We start from the raw sequence: 17,796 nt of genomic DNA, 5'->3' as shown, positions 1-17,796 counted from the left end.
AAAGGCATCACCTTCTACCATTGACCGTGGGCTATTCGTAAATTTCCCAAGTCGTTATAATGATGGGCATGTTATACTGTAGGTGGGCGAGTGCATCAGAGATAAGGCGCCTCCCGCAACATGCCGGCGCCTATGGTCGATGACGGCGATGGTAGCCATGACCAAACAAGAGCTGCGGTGCATGTCGTCCATCAACTCCATATCAAAGGATTGTCGCAAAAGACCATCTCGACCGATGTTGGCTCGTCACTGCCCAACGGGTTCTATCACTTGCCAGCCATCTACCAGCTCGAGAGGCGTGCCATCTTCTCCAAGCGATGGTTTCTAGTCTCGCACAAGGCTCGATACCGCCATGTCGGCGACTACGTGCAGTACGAAATGGCCGGCTTCAACTTTGTCGTTGTCAAGGACAAGCAAGGAGACATAGTGGGATTCCATAATATGTGCAGGTGGGTTTTGTTCTCGACAGTCTCTCTTCCTCTCCTTCCATCTTTTCCGGGACGATGAGAAAACTCAGGATCCAGACACCGTGCCTTTCCCATCGTGCACGAAACCAGCGGCACGGCCAAAATCTTCGCCTGCAAATACCACGGATGGACGTACACGCTGAACGGCAAATTAACCAAAGCCCCGCGTTTCACGCCCGAGTCGGTGCCTGACTTCGACGCTGCGGACATCCGCCTCTTTCCCATCCACACCCACGTCGACAGAAATGGCTTTGTCTACGTCAACCTGGATGCGCGACCGACGCCCGAGATCTCGTGGGCAGAGCAGTTTGGGGACCTGGACCGTCAGGGAGTCCTCGAGAACTCGGGCGTGGACTGGGATGCAGTCGAGTACGATTTCACCTGGGCCAAAGAAGGGAAATTCAACTGGAAGATCATGCAGGACAATTACAACGAGGTACGGGGTACTTGTTGCCATTCATCACCTAGCCCCCCTGAATCAAATGTGATGCCCCGCCAGTGTGGTTCCTTAAAAGGCTGATCCACGAGGAAATTCGAAGTGCTACCATTGCCTTACGGCACATCCAGACGTTGCTCGAACCACCGCCCTAGACACGTACTACGTCTCCCCTGCCACGCCGCACCACTACATCTCACACTTCAGCGAGCCCAAGGCGTCCATCCTCGCCACCTCGGCCTTTGACACGACGCGGTTTGCGGGCAGGTCGGCCACTCATGTGTGGCCGGGTGGCCATTTCAGCCCCAACCCAGGCACGGGGTTCATGCACCTGATGCGCAGCCTCCCAACCTCGCCAACCACGACGCGGCAGGAATACGACGTGTACAAGCTGAAGACGCCACATGCGACGCCCGAAGCGCACGAGCGGATGACCAACTTCTACAAGAAGGTTGTTGACGAGGACTTTGGCCTCTGCGAAAAGGTGCAGAGGAACCTCGAACGCGGCATCTTCCAGACGGGTCCCTTACACCCTTTCCACGAAGAAGGCGTGCTGGCTTTCCAGAGCATGGTCCTCAACGTCCTCAAGGAGCAGATCAAATTGGAGGAGGCGGCCGGTGGGGAGATCTGGGCCGCCAGGCCACCAGCCCAGGGTCTGGGGACGAAGGCGGTCTATGCTGATGGTGGTTCAGCAGACACGGACAGCCGTGGCGGTGAACCAGATGCCCAGAACATCTGCGCGAGAATGCTGGATTGCGATCAGACGAGGCTGAGAGGCCTGGAATGGTAGCCCCTCTTAGGCCCCGGAGTAGAGGGATTGGGGAGGACTGGGCTTAATCAATCAGATATGATTACAACATGACATGCTAGCTCATTATCCCACACTGCCGAATGATAAAGTGTGTTACTGATGCACGTCAATCTCATCGACCTATACCGAATCTCACTACTGCCTACCCAAAAACGCTCCCGCCCCGACACAGCTCAGCTCTCTGCTCAAACAGCCCTTCCACAAACCGATCCATCACACGTCCATCTCCATAGACGAACCTCTTGAGGATCCTCTGCGCTTCCTTCCACGTCCTTAAGCCCAAGACCCGAGACATCTCGCAGAATCGAGTAGAGTGCCATTTCCTGTCGATGAGTAGCTCCGGCCTCTTGCCCGCCTCGTCCGAGACCTGTTCTGCGCAGGCGCCTACAAAGAAAAGGAAGAGTAGGGATTCGTGGTGAGAAATGGCGAGAGGAGCCGACGAAAAAGACGACATAGAGGATGAGTTTGCTCTTGTCGCTGGTAGTGTCCCTCGCTTTGCCATGTAGCCCAGTAATATTTCAAGCTGCGGCCGCAGATGTTGCATGGGAATGTAGAGCAACCATTTCCGCAGCGGAAGCGTGAAGCCATAGACAAAGGACATGGCATAGGACACGGCCAGACAAATGCATGCCTGCAACTGTCGACGTACGGCGCGGGAGATACGCGTGCGTGGCGTGATGGTCTCGACTATGTCGCAGTATAGGCTCATCGTCCATGAGCTCAACGCGGCACGGCGACGATAAATCCAGCTGAGCATGGTGTTGATTGCCTGCTCACCCTTTCCTTCAAAGAGGCTCCTGCTTATCAGACCCTGTGCAGCGATGAATTCTCGGTGCATATGAACATAGCTTTCCAGGTTAGCAGATATTTCGTCGTTGGGCAGCAGGAATGTTTCATCCCAACGCTGAAATTCAGCCTCGGACAGCAAGGAGCCGTATTCCGCAAATTCAGATTGTGCTCGAAAGGATCCAGGATCGAAGCGTGTGCGATCGAGGTGTGGCCTCGTAAGCGTGAACCTGGAATGACCGTTGTCTGCCAAAATGACCTGGGCCTGAGTATCAGGACTGAGCTTGTCGACTCCACCCAGGCTGTCGACAATCTCCCACATAGCCGACGCGTGGGCGGCGTTTGCTTCCAGGTTGCCGGAGTAGAATGCTGTGTTCGCGACACACCAAATACACATGATCAGGCTCTCCGAGGGTTGTGTATCTTGGCCTATGTGTTCTCGAAGCAACATCAGGCTCCTGTTCTGATGCTTCAGAGCCATCGGAAAGAGAAATTGGTAACATTCGGGTTGCATAAAATGGGCCTTGAGCGTCAGCACGCTGGCGTACCAGCCGTGCAGACATTTCTTATCGGTGACGAGCTTGTTTGCCCTCTTCCGCCAACCAAGCTGCATGGACTGGCGCGAGAAATTGCCAGGCGGACCCATGCCGCTGAAGGAGAGGAAGAAGTTACGATAGATTTCTAGTGCCTCCTTCTGGAAATGAGGGCATGCTGCCCAGTCAGGGGCATCCCAGTCAGCTTGCCGTGGCAGCGTTGGTGTCTCCTCTCGGGCCAATCTCTCGGGCCAGAGTTCTGGTCTGAAATACTCGTCATCGCTGTCACTCTCTGAGCACATGTGGTCGGTAGGTTCAGGGGAGCTGCGACGATTAGCGGCGTCATGTCTGGAGGTGCTGGTGGCTGATCCGAGTTGCCAACATATCATTTGTATCGAAGGCTCCTCGCTGTAAGAGCCGACGTGGCGGTCATTGTCCGCGTCTCGTAGACTCGCATCTGGAAAAACGGCATTGCTGAGACTGCCGTCATGTAAATTGCTTTTAGCCCAACGATAGTATTTGTTTGTGACATGAGAACTGATTGAAAAGGCTTCTTCTGCATTCCTTTTGTTCAGGTTAGAGGCGTCTTTATTGACGAAGTGAAATGTACCTCGATAGGCTGCAACAGGCATTTTCGAAGGCGAGGCTATACAGTGACTTTGTTCGTTGTGGTGGCGTGTCTTCAGCAACACGAGCCAATGTATCTTCCCATCGCCATTATATGTCTCCCAGACTACTCCGGCCTACCGCGCCTGCTTGCCGAGGGTGATGCTGGAACGTGAACCTTGAGAGATGCGACCAATCTCTTTCCAGAGATTCTACCCTTCACCGCTCGAGAACGAGGTATAGACATTGGACAAGATGCCTCGACTGACAGGCTTGTCGAGTATAGGCGGCTATGTCGCTGAGCAGTGCGTTCAGCCCTAATACCACTGGTGCCACTAGGTAGTCCAGCTGACTAAAAACTTTGTCCATTTCCCCATATTTTGGGACTCGAATGCAATGAGAAAGCGTATCATCTCCTGAAAAGTGACTAGATGTAACAGCCAAGACACGGGACGTATCTGTTTGGTGGGGGCTGCAGAGCGTTGCATGGCGTTGGGTATGGCAAATAGCGCCTACCGATCTTGAGATAGGCTTGGTGACGACTGGCAGCTGAGGTGTTAAGGCGACGCTTCCAGCCCTAAGACACCTATAGCTGGCCTCTGGGGTTGCAGTCTCGCTCTTCTTGGCTACTTAAATGCGTTAAGCAAAGAAGGCTGTGTTCAAACAACAACTTAGGTGAGTCCGATGCACTCGTTCTGACAAACTCGAAATGATAAGCAACATGCTCCGGCGCCCGAGGTTGCTAGACCAATGACCCCTCCTGGCCAAAGATTCGGCGAATTCCATGTAGACCAGTCGGTAAGATGCATTTATGACCTTCCCAGACGGTAAAGAGAGTTCTGGTCGTGCCTCAAATGGCGAATTTTTAGATTGCTGAGTAATGCCTCGGCGTGCCTGCAGCTGGGTGGCAGCCAAATGTCATGTCAGCGTCTTGGCTTCACGAAAGAACCTCGCCAATATGAGGAGCTCGGTGTTTAAGCCAGTCTCTCGCTCGGTCCAGGTCTCCCTTCGCCTCTTCCAATGCTTTGACGCACCATGCCAACTCATAGTTGCCTTCGCTGGCCAACATTGCTGCGAGGTTCCGCCGTGACTGGCTAGCTTCATCGACGCAGAAGACCATGGACGACGTAACGCCACGAGAGATATCGTCGATGATAGGTTTCACCATAGCTAAACCGTCCTTGGCAGATACAACTCTGTCCTCGCCTTTGAGATGCTTGTGACCTGTCTTGCAGTCCGCATTGCCACACCAAGGCTTGCCGCAGCCTCCCATTAGCTGCTGCAACAGTCGTCGTTCAATTCTTCGCCTCAGCATCTTCCCTTCGGGATCGTAGTTCGTAACGTATAACGGGCCAAAACACTCGTTACACAGGCCAAGCTGCTCTTTTTGCACCCTTGACTCATCCTCGGGTTTAATGGTCCGACCACATATCTGGTTAGAGCAAAGTCTCGGCTTCGGTCTGGAGAACCTTTCCCGATCATGGAGTAGTAGGTGCATCTTCATGTCTCGTAACCGAACGATCTTATTGCAGAGATGACATTCGGTTGTGCGTGCACCGTCGGCGAGCTCGTGAGGAGTAAGCCCCGACATCAGCACCTCGGGGTCTGTGAACGAGGCATCCTCAGGGCCTTGTTGAGGGACGACTAGATGGCAAAATTGGCAGAGAATCTCCTTTCCCGGACAGGTCGTCGTCCGATGATGAGCTAAGATCGGAAGATCAAAAGCTTGAAATTCGCAATTTGGACATTGTAACGGGGTCTGTGGGTGAGAGATAGATTCGTGTTTCTGACGGGAGACCAAATCGTTGCCATGTTCCTCGTCATGAGGACAGTGCCAGTGATTTTTCCACGCATCCGAGTTCTTCAGAAACACGCCTGAACATTTCGGACAAAGAACGTTATTTCTGTAGCAGAATGCTTCGTGCAGCGGAAGTGTCCGTTTGGGAACCACTTGGTGACAGTTTTTGCATAGTACCTCATCTGGAGAGAGCTCTGGAGGAGAAGTCTCCAAGGTTTCGAATTGTCCAGTACCTGCCTTGATTTTGAGACTGTATGAGATTGGGGGTTCCGAGTCCTCAGGGTCGTCGTTCTGGTCCCTCCAAGCGTGAACAGCAATGCTCAAGTACTCTGCGTCTTCGAGATCGACACTCGTGTGGGAGAGTTTTAGCCGCTTTGTCGGTCGTGTGCCCAAATCGCCGAACACGTATTCGTCCTCTCGAGGCTTTGACCGTTGATGTGAGGAAAAGGGACTCACGAGAAGATTGAGAGTGGCATTGTCATCCTCAGCCTGCAATGTCACCTCCAGATCTTGTTTTCGATCCCAGTCTTTCAGTTCATAGTCGACGTAGTGTCCAGGCAGCACTTTCCCCGCTACCTCGGAATCCAGACTCAGCAGTCCTCCGATGGAATTGCCTTCTTGTGACTCGTGCACTGGCTTTTTCTTTGCGAGCCTCTTATTCAATGTCTCGCGTGCCTGCTCTTCGTTCAGAGGTTCAATATCCACCTCAAGATCTGTGTCAACAATGCATACTCCGTCCTCGTCTGGTTCGAATTTATCCACCAAGAAACGGAATTTCTCATGACGCGCGCCGGGGACCACAAGCAGTTCGCCACGAGTCAAGGTAGTGAAGTTGTCCCGTAGGTAACGTTCGAGCAGCGATTTCCAATCTTCAGGGTCATATCCTGCTTCTAGCGGTCTCAGCTTCACATAAGTGCCTTTTTCCAATTGCTTCGCCTGTATGGTGACGGTCGGTCCTCTAGGAGTATTTGTGCCATTGGTCATGATCACATCCTCGCTCGGAGTACTCTCGCGGGTGGTGGAGGCAGACGACGCTGCGCTTTGTATGCCCAGAGCTTCTTGCAGACCGCTGCTCAGTCCAACAGTCCCTTCAGCAGCGGAGAATTCCCGGATACCAGCAAACACCGCTCTACCGTTGCGAGGATTGACAATGCGGAATGTGAGAGGATGGGGGAGTTGCTGCTGTTGGTTTCCGAAGGCTGCACGAGCACGGCGCTCAGCGGCGAAAGAATAAGGATTAAAGGGGTCAAAGGAGGAGGTCAGGTTCCTGTTGGCAGGATCCGGGATCGATACGACAGGTGCGGCAGCCAGCAAGGCTTCGAGGGCAGATTGTGGCAAGGTGATCTTGTCGCCCGCCAGACGGCGATTCGGAGGGGCAACAACGAGTTGAGCCGACCATCTCAGGGACTCTGTTTGTGAAGACATAGTTTCGAACTGTTGACATGTAAAAATGACTTCGTAGAAGGAAGTCGGGCACGGGAAGAAGCCATGATGAAGTTGGGCTCAAAGAACGCAAGGCACAAAGTGACGCGCGGTGACTCGACTTCGAGAAGCGTCGATGGATGTTTACAAATTGACCGGCTGGATGGCAATTAAATTGTATCGCTTCCAACTGTTGCTAACGCCACTTGCTATGCTGTCACCATATGACTCCCTCTAGATCGTATGACTAGCTAAATATCCTGCGTCTCTATGGAATTATTCGGTCACTCCAGGAAAATTGCCTGCGGTCTTCTCAGGCGCCGCATGTGATTTCTGACTTTGCGTTTGCCTATCATAACGATCTGCTCAGATTGCTTACTCCTTGTCCATGCCACCTCAGCCCTTTGCTTGGAGCTCTTGCATCAGCCCTGTTGACTGAAGCATACAGGATCCGCTTATTCGACGGGTTCCTTTGTACCTGCTCATCAACCCAGATTCACGCATTGACGTGGAACATCAATCTGATTATGTAACATTTTGCTGGTGTCTGACTGGACAAGATTGAAACTGCGGCGGCTTCCAGCGGAGGTCGACGACAGACTGCGTCTTCACTCTCGCCGTCTTCTCTCTTCATTGGATCACTCAGCTGCTGGACAAGTAGTCAGCATCCGCTGCCCTCCTCTTTTCCTCAATGATTTCCGCAAACGGGAATGCAGTTCTTTTTTCTTCGCTACACTCGAAGCCCATATAACCATCCCCTGATGGACCATATGTGCTTGGTACAGCTTTCTACTGACCTCCGTACATTCCAGCCTTGTCGCTGCCGCTCTCCTAGGTCTTCTCGCCATATACCACATGGTACTTCTGAATAGGCTAGCCTTCACGTCCAAGTCACCATCCACTTTGCGTACTTCGGCCACCAGGGCTTGAAGACCTTGTTCCCTCAAAATGACCGAAGCAGTCCCAAGAAAAGGCTCGCTCGGCTTCTTTAACCCTTTCAAGTCAAGATCTAGTAGTCGATCGAGCTCAAGGGATGCATCAATCTCCGACCTGAGGTTCAACGATGTCAAGTTTGACCACAAATCGGCAAGCTCAACTACCCGTCTTAGAAAGACCGCAAGTCCTGCAGATTCGGCCAGAAGTTCCAGGGCGGGGTCCAAGAAGAACAGTCTCGATCAGTCTCGATCACGGCGACAAGCTTCTTTCCCGGCCATCAGTGTTGCCGACGAGTGGGAAAGAGATGCTCAGACTGGCGAGCGGAAAGACCATACGGAAATGCTGCATAGCTTAGCGCATCGTGACTCAGAAGAATCTCTTGCTGAAAAGGTACAACTCCTGTTTGCTGGAATCCCACCCCAACCCGCGACAGATTTCCTGGCCAAACTCCCAGACGTCATCTGGAAGAGAGTCGTAGAGCTCTTGAATCCAGCGGATAGAGCAAGCCTTGCCCTTTCCTGTAAGCCATTCCGAGACTTGATTGGAACCGAAGCATGGACAAGCCTGAATGCGCCAGAAAACCGTGACGCCAAAGCCAAATTTCTTGAATGTCTGGATCAACAGCTACCGGAACACTTACTGTGCTTCCAATGTGTGATATACCACGTCCGAACTCAGAAAGGACAAGAGGTTCTGCGGCCGACCAACATCTCAAATCCTATCTTCAACTGTCCCAACGCCTACAATACCGAGAACAAGGTGTCGCGGCAAAGAATCACCGTTGGTCGCTCCTTGCCCTTCCCATTCGTCCAACTCCTTCTGCGAGCACAAAAATACTCAAAGGAACACGGTATTCACATCGACTCAATGTCGCGACGATACAAGGATCGGGATGGAGAGTGGTCACACCAGACTCGTTACACCATAGTCAACGGCCACCTGCTCGTCAGGGTGATCAGCTCGGCGTTTGCCACGCCTGCTCTCCCTCCGGCAGGGCTGCGGAGGCTTCTTTACTCCCACGGCGACAATTTTCATCCATACTTTTCGGTATGCGCGCATTGGAGGGATGGCAATCTCATGTCTGCTGTCAAATGTGCTTTGAGCCACATACCCAAACCCCCGGATGGAGGTGGCATAGCAGGTGCTGCAGCAAAGGTGCAATATCATATGCACCGACCCAGTCCGCTTATCACCCTGTGTTCTGAGTGTCGTCCCATGCGACGGTGTCCCGAATGTCCCACAGAATATCTCATCGAATTGAGGGTGCAAGAGGACAAAAGTGATCCGATGAAACTATTCAAACATGCCATTGTCGTAACTAGATGGAGCGATCTTGGGGATGGATCTTCTCCCAAAAGCCTGGAATGGGCAGCTTGCAACGGGGAAGTAGAATTCGACTCATTTGCGGCACTCGGAAAACGTGCGATCTCGGGAGTCTTTGAATCACAGTTCACAGTGGATCAGATACCCGGTCAGAAGATCGTTTCGATGAATCCAAACAAGGAAAAGCGCGGAGAGGCTGGGCATAACTGGTACTAAGCAACGACAGTGACATTGGCCCAGAGCAGAGATTGTCGTTATCGACAAGTCGGCCTTGGCCTCGAATGCTTGGGCGTTGCAAGCACCATGTTCCGCTGTCGCTATGGGCGTTGTGGATCCCTATTCCTTCGTCCGGAGAACTTGTAGTTCTGGATACGCGAACTCGATCTCTCTTTGTTATCCTCACCCAACGACTCAGAAACACACAAGACAGTGCCTTGTCCTTTGAGCCTTCTCTTTTGAGCTCGGGAGGTACGGATGCTCCGGGACGTTGATCGGCCAGGGTTTGACGATGCGCTCGGAACTAATAAGCGAAGAACGGGCCCTTTCGCTGCGAGCCAAGACCTCCGTTCAAGGAAATGCTTCCACCTCGTCTCCATCTAGGTCCACAGCCTCTCGACAGCCGGAATGAGTACCCAGGCACGCGACACTTTGCAAACAACATTAGGAGAGCCTATCCTTTGCCTCCACCGTCGTCCCGCCTCTGCTATGCTAGAGCCAGCGCTAAATGCTTGGATGTCCTTGGAAGACGTCTTTTCACTATCTTTGCCCTGTCACATTGTGCATCGCCTCCATCGTTCAGCGACAGCAGGGTCCACCGTCGCCACAGAGCAGTTGAGCTCAACTATAGAACATGACGTATCTTGTCAACTCTCGGCAATTCATAAAGCTGGGCTATTGTTGAATGATGGAATTCATAACGAATACCATCCGGTGGAGATTGATCCCGCATTTGCAGCTTTTCATCTGGCGCGCGGGCGGGACACCACGACATACCTGTTTTGTATATATGTGGAGTGCAAGGTACAGTGCATAGTCGATTGACCTCTATAGTTGGAATTTCTCGCCAGTGCGAGACAAGTTTCCATGAACGCATCCAAAACGGGTTCCCCGGCGTTTCCATCCTGCCTCCATTTCTGCAGAGTACTCGTGGTTTGCTCGTTGACAGTATTGCCTTTGGCAAAGCAAACAGGATGTGGGAGTTTCTATTTCTCCATCAGCACATCTTGTTAGTCCTACTCTGCACTTTTCTGGACAAGGCGCAATCACGGTCATCTGACCACCGGATTTACCAATCTCTGTTATATGACTGGGGTCTTTTGGGGCGATACCCGCAGCAATCATACAAATCGTGTCCACAAACAGCTCCTCGGTTGAATTTTGTGCAATGGGACGAACGCTGCGGCCATTCCGGGTCGACATTCATGTCGCCCCGTGGGCACATGATATCCTCACCGGGGCCCTTGATCATGGACTCGCATGGGGAATTGGTTTGGGTGGAGGACAAGTACGGACAGGCCATGGATTTTAAAGTCCAACAGTATCGCGGACAAAACTACTTGACGTTCTGGACAGGGTCGGACACAGGGACTTTCGGGACAGGCTTTTACCTGATGCTGGATTCGTCGTATCAGGTATATAAGAGGGTGAAACCCACCGCCGGTCTGGGTGGCGACTTGCATGAGTTTTCAATCACGCGCGATGGCACAGCATTGATGACGGTCTATGAGCCTACCTCCGCCAATCTTTCAACGTTTGGCATCTCTGGGCAGGGCTGGATCTACGACAGCATTTTCCAGGAGATAGACATTGAGACAGGCGAGGTGGTTTTTGAGTGGCGGGCATCACAGCACTATGACATCGAAGACACATTTCACACCATCGAGGCCGAAGCACGGCGTCCAGACTCCTCGGGCCACGAAATCGCACATATCGGTGAAAGCCCTCATACGGCGTGGGACTTCTTCCACATCAACAGTGTCGACAAGGATGAGGAGTCGGGGAATTACTATGTCTCCTCACGCTATATGCACACTGTCACATGCATCAACCCCCATGGTGACATACTCTGGATCCTGGGCGGGAAGAAGAACCAATTTACAGACCTTTCCATGGGAAGGGCGACAAACTTTTCGTTCCAGCACCATGCGAGGATGCATGAGAACAACATTCTTACGTTATTCGACAATGGGAAATATGACAGTCGCTCTAAGAATGCGGAGTACAGTCGGGGATTGGTGATCTTGCTGGACCTCGAGAAGATGACAGCCAGCATTGTGCGAGAATACGTGCATCCCGATCACCGGCTTGTGGGAAGCCAGGGGTCGGTCCAACTCCTGTCTGGCTCGGACCAAGCGCTTGTTGGCTGGGGCTATGTACCCGCCTTTACGGAATTTGACGTGCACGGCAAAGTCTTGTGCGATGTCCACATTGCGCCGTCAATTTTCTGGGGGTTTGGATGGGTGAAGTCGTACCGCGCCTTTCGAAGTTCGTCTTGGGTTGGGATGCCCTCAACGCCGCCGAGCGTGTACCTCCGACCGCGAGACAAGAGGGTGTATGTGAGTTGGAATGGTGCGACGGAGGTGGATATCTGGGTTCTCCAGGGCCGTGTCGAGGTCGAGACAGAGATACAAGCGGGCGTGAACGCGACTGGGGACGACACGTTCCAGGACTTGACGTATGTCAGGAAGGAGAAGTTTGAGACGTCGTTTCCCGTCAAGGCCGATATGCCACGGTATCTCCGCGTGGCGGCAGTGGATCGACAAGGCCACGTTTTGGGCTACACTGAGGTGGTTGACCGAAGGGTGGGAAATGCACCCTCGGACGTTGCTTATCACTTTGTCATCTCGACTTGTGCCATTGTTGTTGTATTGTGTCTAGGCTGGTATCTGTGGAGGCGGAGGTTTAGCCCGGGGCGTGGCGGACAGAAAAACCGGTGGAAGCCACTCGGTCGATTCTGGCATAGGAAATCCAGCCTCGTCACAAGCGTCGATCCTGAAAAGGAGGCGGCACCTTTGCGGACGGGCTGGGACGAGGACGGGGATGTTGACGTGGATGAAGCCAAGCACGGCGACGACTCGAAGTTGAATATGGCGCAGAGGGTATGATTTGATTGAGAGAGACACACGCACACTTCAATCCAGAAGATTTTGAGGACCATGTGGAAGTGGAGGAGGGTTCCTTTATGGAGCCATGGACTGACTGCCTTTGTGTCTGTATCTTGTCTATTTGGAGTCTAGAGGTATAGAGATAATGGACCCGTTAAAGGCTATGCTTAGGGAGGTACTCGAACCGTGGCTGATCTGACGAGGAATGTGAATCTGTGGGTACTTGCTTGAACCCCCTCTATACTTGTATCCTGTCTCGCAAACACGCATACAACGAACGGCGCACATGCGCACAGGTGTGTAGACCTTACTCGGTGCACAGCCACAGTCTCACGGACGACACCCACACATCTTTCTCTCACGTTGGGCCTTGGGGTTGGAGGTGACATGGAACAGGGGTTTAGGTATTGCTTCACCGGACCAGGATTAGATCAAGCACCCAGTTTGCCAGTTTGCCAGTCAAGCGAGGATCGTGGCCCTCCCCCCCATAGACAAGTTGGGTGGTTTGGTGGGAAAGATGATATGACATCATCGCGAGTCTGCGTGTCCCATGTCCATGTTCATGAAATACTTCAACCCAATCCGCCCATCGAGCCAACTCACTTGGTGTGTCTACGCAACGCAGCTAGTGGCCGACAAACCTGACTTATCTACCCAGTTTATATACCTTCGTACATACCGGACGTCAACTCTGCCTCTAGGACGGACGGCTACGCTAAGAAGATAATAAGAAAGGAAAGCATGCCCATCAACACCTCCTCGTCCGACGAGGGCGCCACGGGCGCCGCGAAGTTTGTCACTTCTACCGTTGGGGTACGTTTTCCACTCTACTCCACTCTATTCTATTCTATTCCTCTTGTCCTTTCCCCTTTCTGAGACCCTCTCTTGTCCGTGTTCTTCTACACTCCCTCCCCACCCTCCACCTTTTCCATCCTGACTACCCGACTGACTAGATAACGTAGAACACCATCGGCGGCCTCACCCGCACCGTCGGGGGCATCACCGGCGCCGCGGGCCGCGGGATCGGCGACACCATCACGGGCGCGACGGGCAGCGCGGGGAAACCCCTCGGGGACGGACTCGCCAACGCGTTGACGGGCGTCGAGAACGGCGCGCGCAAGGTGGCCCGCGGCGTCGAGGATGCCGGGCAGTGGAAGGGTGGGGCGAAGAGGTTCTAAATCCCCCCTCGAACATATGTCCACGGGAGATGAAGGAGAAGGGACCACGGACCAGAGATAAGGGACAAGGCGGGGTGGGTGACCTCTCGGGAGGACGGAGGATGGAACTATAGTATGTAGGTCCAAGGCATGGGGGAAAGTCAGGTCAGTCAGAAAAAGACTCGGAAGTCGAAAGTCGACAAGTTACACGCCTGACAACAACAGCACAAAGATGCTAGCACAAGAACCACAAGGCAAGGAGGTGGGCAGGAAGACTGAAACAGATAAGGTGCAAAGGAATTGTCATACGCCATGATATCGCCGGCTGTACTGATCCTTGCAGTGTCTCACGAGACAACCTCATCAGTCAACAGTGCAGTTGTTTTCAAGTCGACAACAAATACTGTTGTTGACTTCATTTCCCATCATGCATTACATCAACCCTTGATATATATGTCGAGACCTGTCAGAGCATTTGAGCACCTCAGCCATAGAGCAGAACTGTAAATAGAAACACCAGTCCCTGCGCAAAACCATGCTATTGCCTTCGACATCCAAGACTTTCCGGAAATCAACACAAACCACCAAGAAAGATGTCGTGAGTACTATTCGGTGCAGGTTGAACCGTTGCTTCCGCCGAATCCTTGTAACATACCTATGATAATCAAGAAAATGCCTTCATGTTTGAGCCACGATAGACCAGAATGTTGAACTCCGATCAAAGCTTTTCCATATTGCCGATTGTTTTCTCCAACCACATAACTCCGTAAATTGAATGGATTCGCAGCTTCAATTATGTAGGCACCGGTGCTTCGAGTCCCGTGAGACCTTCCTGCTCAAACCCTTCAACAGGAGTACAAGTGCAGAAAAGGTTGGTATCTCCATAGGCGTCGTCAACTCGGGCGACCGTGGGCCAGAATTTCTTCTCCCGCAGCCACGGCAGAGGGTATGCCGCTTGCTCACGGCTGTACGGCCGATCCCAGTCATTTCGCATCAGATCTTGTTGTGGATGCGGCGACATCTTGAGGACGTTACCCTCTCGAGGCATTTCTCCGTCTTCGATAGCTTTGATCTCCTGTCTGATTTCGATCAACGCATCGCAGAATCGGTCAAGCTCCTCCTTCGATTCCGACTCCGTAGGTTCAATCATGAGAGTGTTTGCCACTGGCCAGCTCATGGTAGGGGCGTGGAAACCGTAGTCTTGCAGCCGCTTGGCGATGTCGATGGCCTCAATACCCGACGTCGCCTTGAATCCTCTTGCGTCCAGAATGAATTCGTGTGCACACCGTCCGTTGGCGTTGGTATAGACAATGGGATAGTGTGGCCTGAGGCGTGACATGATGTAATTTGCATTCAGTAGTGCCATTTCCGTCCCATGCTTCAGTCCTTCACTACCCATAAGTTGGATATAGGCATAACTGATAGGTAGAATGAGAGCACTGCCCCAGGGCGCAGAGCTTACTGGAGAGATGGCTGTCCTGGCTCGATCTGGACCAGGGTGGGGATCCACAAGAGGATGAGTAGGTAAGAATGGTTGAAGGTGATCCTTGACCGCGATCGGTCCCACGCCAGGTCCACCACCTCCGTGGGGAATACAGAAAGTCTTGTGCAGGTTCAGATGGCACACATCAGCTCCAATTTCGCCGGGGTTGCACAGGCCGATTTGAGCATTGAGGTTGGCACCGTCCATGTAAACTTGACCGCCGTGTTCGTGCACAATCTGACAAACTTCCTTGATTGCTGGTTCGAAAACACCAAAAGTACTCGGGTATGTAACCATAATTGCAGCCAGGTCATCTTTGTGTTTTTCGCATTTCTCCTTGAGGTCCTTGATATCCAGATTGCCGGTCTTCGTGTCGCATTTCAATGGGACAACTTTCATTCCAGCCATGGCCGCAGATGCAGGGTTCGTTCCGTGAGCGGAGACGGGGATCAAGCATACCTTCCGCTGACTCTGGCCTCTGGTGGCGTGATACTTCTCGATGACCCGGAGACCAGTAAACTCACCCTGTGCGCCCGAATTTGGCTGTAGACTGACGGCATCCATACCGGTGATTGTCGCCAGATTGTTGGAGAGCCTCTCAATGAGAGCCTTGTAGCCATCTGCACCGGTAGCGAAGGGGTGAAGTGCAGACCAACCAACATTAGACACAGGTAGCATCTCTGTAGTGCCGTTGAGTTTCATAGTACAGGAACCTAGTGGGATCATCGAGTGAACAAGGGACAGGTCTTTTGACTGGAGATGGTGCATATATCGAAGCAGTTCAGTTTCTGAGTGATGTTGATTAAAGACAGGATGGGTCAAAAAGGGACTTGATCTCTGCAGTGTATGCGCAACATTCCGTTTATTAACCCTCGACAGGATTTGCGAGTCTTGTAAAGCAGCTGCGACGTCACTGTCCTTGATTCCAAGAACATTGGCCAGTTTGACGAGATTCTTGCTGCCAGTCGCTTCGTCAATCGAGAAAGCGAGCCGTGGTTTACCTGGAGTACTTCCGGGAACATTTGTTCGTAGGCTCACTCCCTGTTTGGAAGCTCGAGCCAGTAGCTTCTCATATGCATCGTTGTCCTGCGCTTCTAGGGTAACAGTGTCAAAGAGCACCGCGCCATCGTCGCCAACACCTTTGGTGACGACTTTGAGGGTCTTGCTGTGCTTCTCTATCAACATTTGGACAAATTTAGCCATGGCCCAGATCCGATGAGCGATGTTTTTCAAGCCCTCTGGTCCGTGATAAATAGCATAGAACGCGCTCATGTTAGCAAGGAGTGCTTGAGCAGTGCAAATATTGCTGGTAGCCTTTTCTCGACGGATGTGTTGCTCCCGAGTTTGGAGGGCGAGACGGAGAGCGCGGTTGCCGAGTCGATCTTTGGACACACCGACAAGTCGACCAGGAATTTTCCGTTTGTGTTTCTCATTGCAAGCAAAGAAGGCAGCATGCGGACCGCCAAAACCCATTGGCACACCAAATCGCTGTGCACTTCCAAAGGCGACATCGGCACCAAATTCTCCCGGTGCTTTCAAGAGAGTGAGAGCGAGCAGGTCAGTCGCGACACAGAAGGTGGAATCGGCGGAGTGTACAACGTCTGCCAGATTCTGAAAGTCGAAGACGCCTCCAGTGGTGTCAGGATATTGTGCGAGAACGCCAACCAAGTTCTTTCCCTGGCTTTTGACAAGCTGACAGTCGTTCTCCAAAATGTCACCCACCACGATCTTTATACCGAATCCTGCTGCCCTCGCCTCCAGAACTGCGATGGTTTGAGGATGGCAAAGGCTTGAGACAACAAATGTCTTACCCGGTGCCCGCAGTCGGGAGGTGGAGAGAGCATTCATGGACAGGGTCATAGCTTCAGCAGCAGCAGTGCCTTCATCGAGGACAGATGCGTTGGCGATCGCAAGGCCCGTGAGATCGGTCACAAGGGTTTGGAAATTCAACAGCGATTCCAAACGACCCTGGCTGATCTCCGCCTGATACGGGGTATAACTAGTGTACCACGCCGGATTTTCCAGGATATTTCTCGTGATAACCGGTGGAGTAGTTGTCCCATAGTATCCAGCGCCTATGAAATTGCGCGAGAGTGTGTTCAGTTTTGCCAGTTTATTCAGCTCACTTTGCACTTGTTTCTCACTGCGTCCTTTGACGTTATGTCTCCCTTGTGCATCCATGAGCCCAATAGCGCCCTTCTGTCGGATCCCCTGAGGCAGAGACTGTTGGATGAAGTCTTCGAGATCCTTGACCGGAGGATCGAGTGTCTTGAGCATCTCCGTCTCGTCCTCAGGAGACGGACCGATATGGCGTCGACTGAACAGCTCATTCTGGGCCAAGAACGGCGCCCGTTCGGAAAAGGTCAAGGAATCAGGTCCATCCTGCTCATTGCGGTGTTGCACCGTAGAAATACATCTCTTGCATATCCGAGCAGTATCACCTCGTAGGATCTGCGAACGTAGGAGTCGGTTGACAGAACGGGTGGCGCGGGGTAGGACAATGGTTTGGTTGGCCATGGTGGTGGGCCTCAGGCAAGATAGTGGGCTACGACAACTGCATTGAAACCGTCGACGAAGCAACAGAAGGACGACTGAGAAAAGAAGAGAAAGACCAAAGAACCAGGAGAGTCGCAGTTATTGAACGTAGACAGCGGTGACCCCAACATACCACCTATCTGTGGAAAAATAATGCATCGGAGGAAAAGCACGCGGACTAGTGACCGCACCTGGACCCAAAGCTTGCAGGGGTTCAAGGCTGTGGGTGATGCAAGTGGATAAAGCTCTTGATTTGCTAAGCCACGTCCCGATAACATGATAGCGTTCGATGAAAGGCCAATCATAGAGATCTGAACAACGGGAGAAACCCTTGAGCATGGAATGATTCTGCTTGAAGGGTTCCGAATATGGGCGAGATCACGAAAATGATATTAATAG

The 17,796-nt window shown here is 52.5% G+C and overlaps 6 protein-coding genes across 6 annotated transcripts; 3 read left to right on the top strand and 3 right to left on the bottom strand.

The window, feature by feature from the left end:
* Positions 1–120: 120 nt before the first annotated feature.
* Positions 121–1,693, top strand: AYO21_04522 (hypothetical protein; the record flags this gene model as incomplete). The annotated part of the gene is made up of 3 exons (XM_022654494.1): positions 121–449; positions 525–910; positions 1,035–1,693. 3 exons carry the CDS (start codon positions 121–123, stop codon positions 1,691–1,693), a joined length of 1,374 nt encoding a protein of 457 aa, XP_022513094.1.
* A 163-nt stretch (positions 1,694–1,856) lies between these two features.
* On the bottom strand, positions 1,857–3,665 carry AYO21_04521 (hypothetical protein; the record flags this gene model as incomplete). The annotated part of the gene is made up of 1 exon (XM_022654493.1): positions 1,857–3,665. The coding sequence occupies one exon, from the start codon at positions 3,663–3,665 to the stop codon at positions 1,857–1,859; it is 1,809 nt and encodes a 602-aa protein (XP_022513093.1).
* Positions 3,666–4,576: 911 nt separating this feature from the next.
* On the bottom strand, positions 4,577–6,862 carry AYO21_04520 (hypothetical protein; the record flags this gene model as incomplete). The annotated part of the gene is made up of 1 exon (XM_022654492.1): positions 4,577–6,862. The coding sequence occupies one exon, from the start codon at positions 6,860–6,862 to the stop codon at positions 4,577–4,579; it is 2,286 nt and encodes a 761-aa protein (XP_022513092.1).
* Positions 6,863–7,807: 945 nt separating this feature from the next.
* On the top strand, positions 7,808–9,334 carry AYO21_04519 (hypothetical protein; the record flags this gene model as incomplete). Its single annotated transcript, XM_022654491.1, has 1 exon — positions 7,808–9,334. The coding sequence occupies one exon, from the start codon at positions 7,808–7,810 to the stop codon at positions 9,332–9,334; it is 1,527 nt and encodes a 508-aa protein (XP_022513091.1).
* Positions 9,335–10,584: 1,250 nt separating this feature from the next.
* AYO21_04518 (hypothetical protein) lies at positions 10,585–12,222 on the top strand (the record flags this gene model as incomplete). The annotated part of the gene is made up of 1 exon (XM_022654490.1): positions 10,585–12,222. The coding sequence occupies one exon, from the start codon at positions 10,585–10,587 to the stop codon at positions 12,220–12,222; it is 1,638 nt and encodes a 545-aa protein (XP_022513090.1).
* A 1,950-nt stretch (positions 12,223–14,172) lies between these two features.
* On the bottom strand, positions 14,173–17,379 carry AYO21_04517 (glycine dehydrogenase; the record flags this gene model as incomplete). The annotated part of the gene is made up of 1 exon (XM_022654489.1): positions 14,173–17,379. The coding sequence occupies one exon, from the start codon at positions 17,377–17,379 to the stop codon at positions 14,173–14,175; it is 3,207 nt and encodes a 1,068-aa protein (XP_022513089.1).
* Between the last annotated feature and the right edge of the window lie 417 nt (positions 17,380–17,796).

The sequence above is a fragment of the Fonsecaea monophora genome (genome assembly GCF_001642475.1).
Source record: "Fonsecaea monophora strain CBS 269.37 chromosome Unknown Scaff26, whole genome shotgun sequence".
Classification (NCBI taxonomy): Eukaryota; Fungi; Ascomycota; class Eurotiomycetes; order Chaetothyriales; family Herpotrichiellaceae; genus Fonsecaea; species Fonsecaea monophora.
The sequence above is the reverse complement of the archived record's forward strand: the minus strand, read 5'-3'. Positions and strand labels throughout refer to the sequence as shown.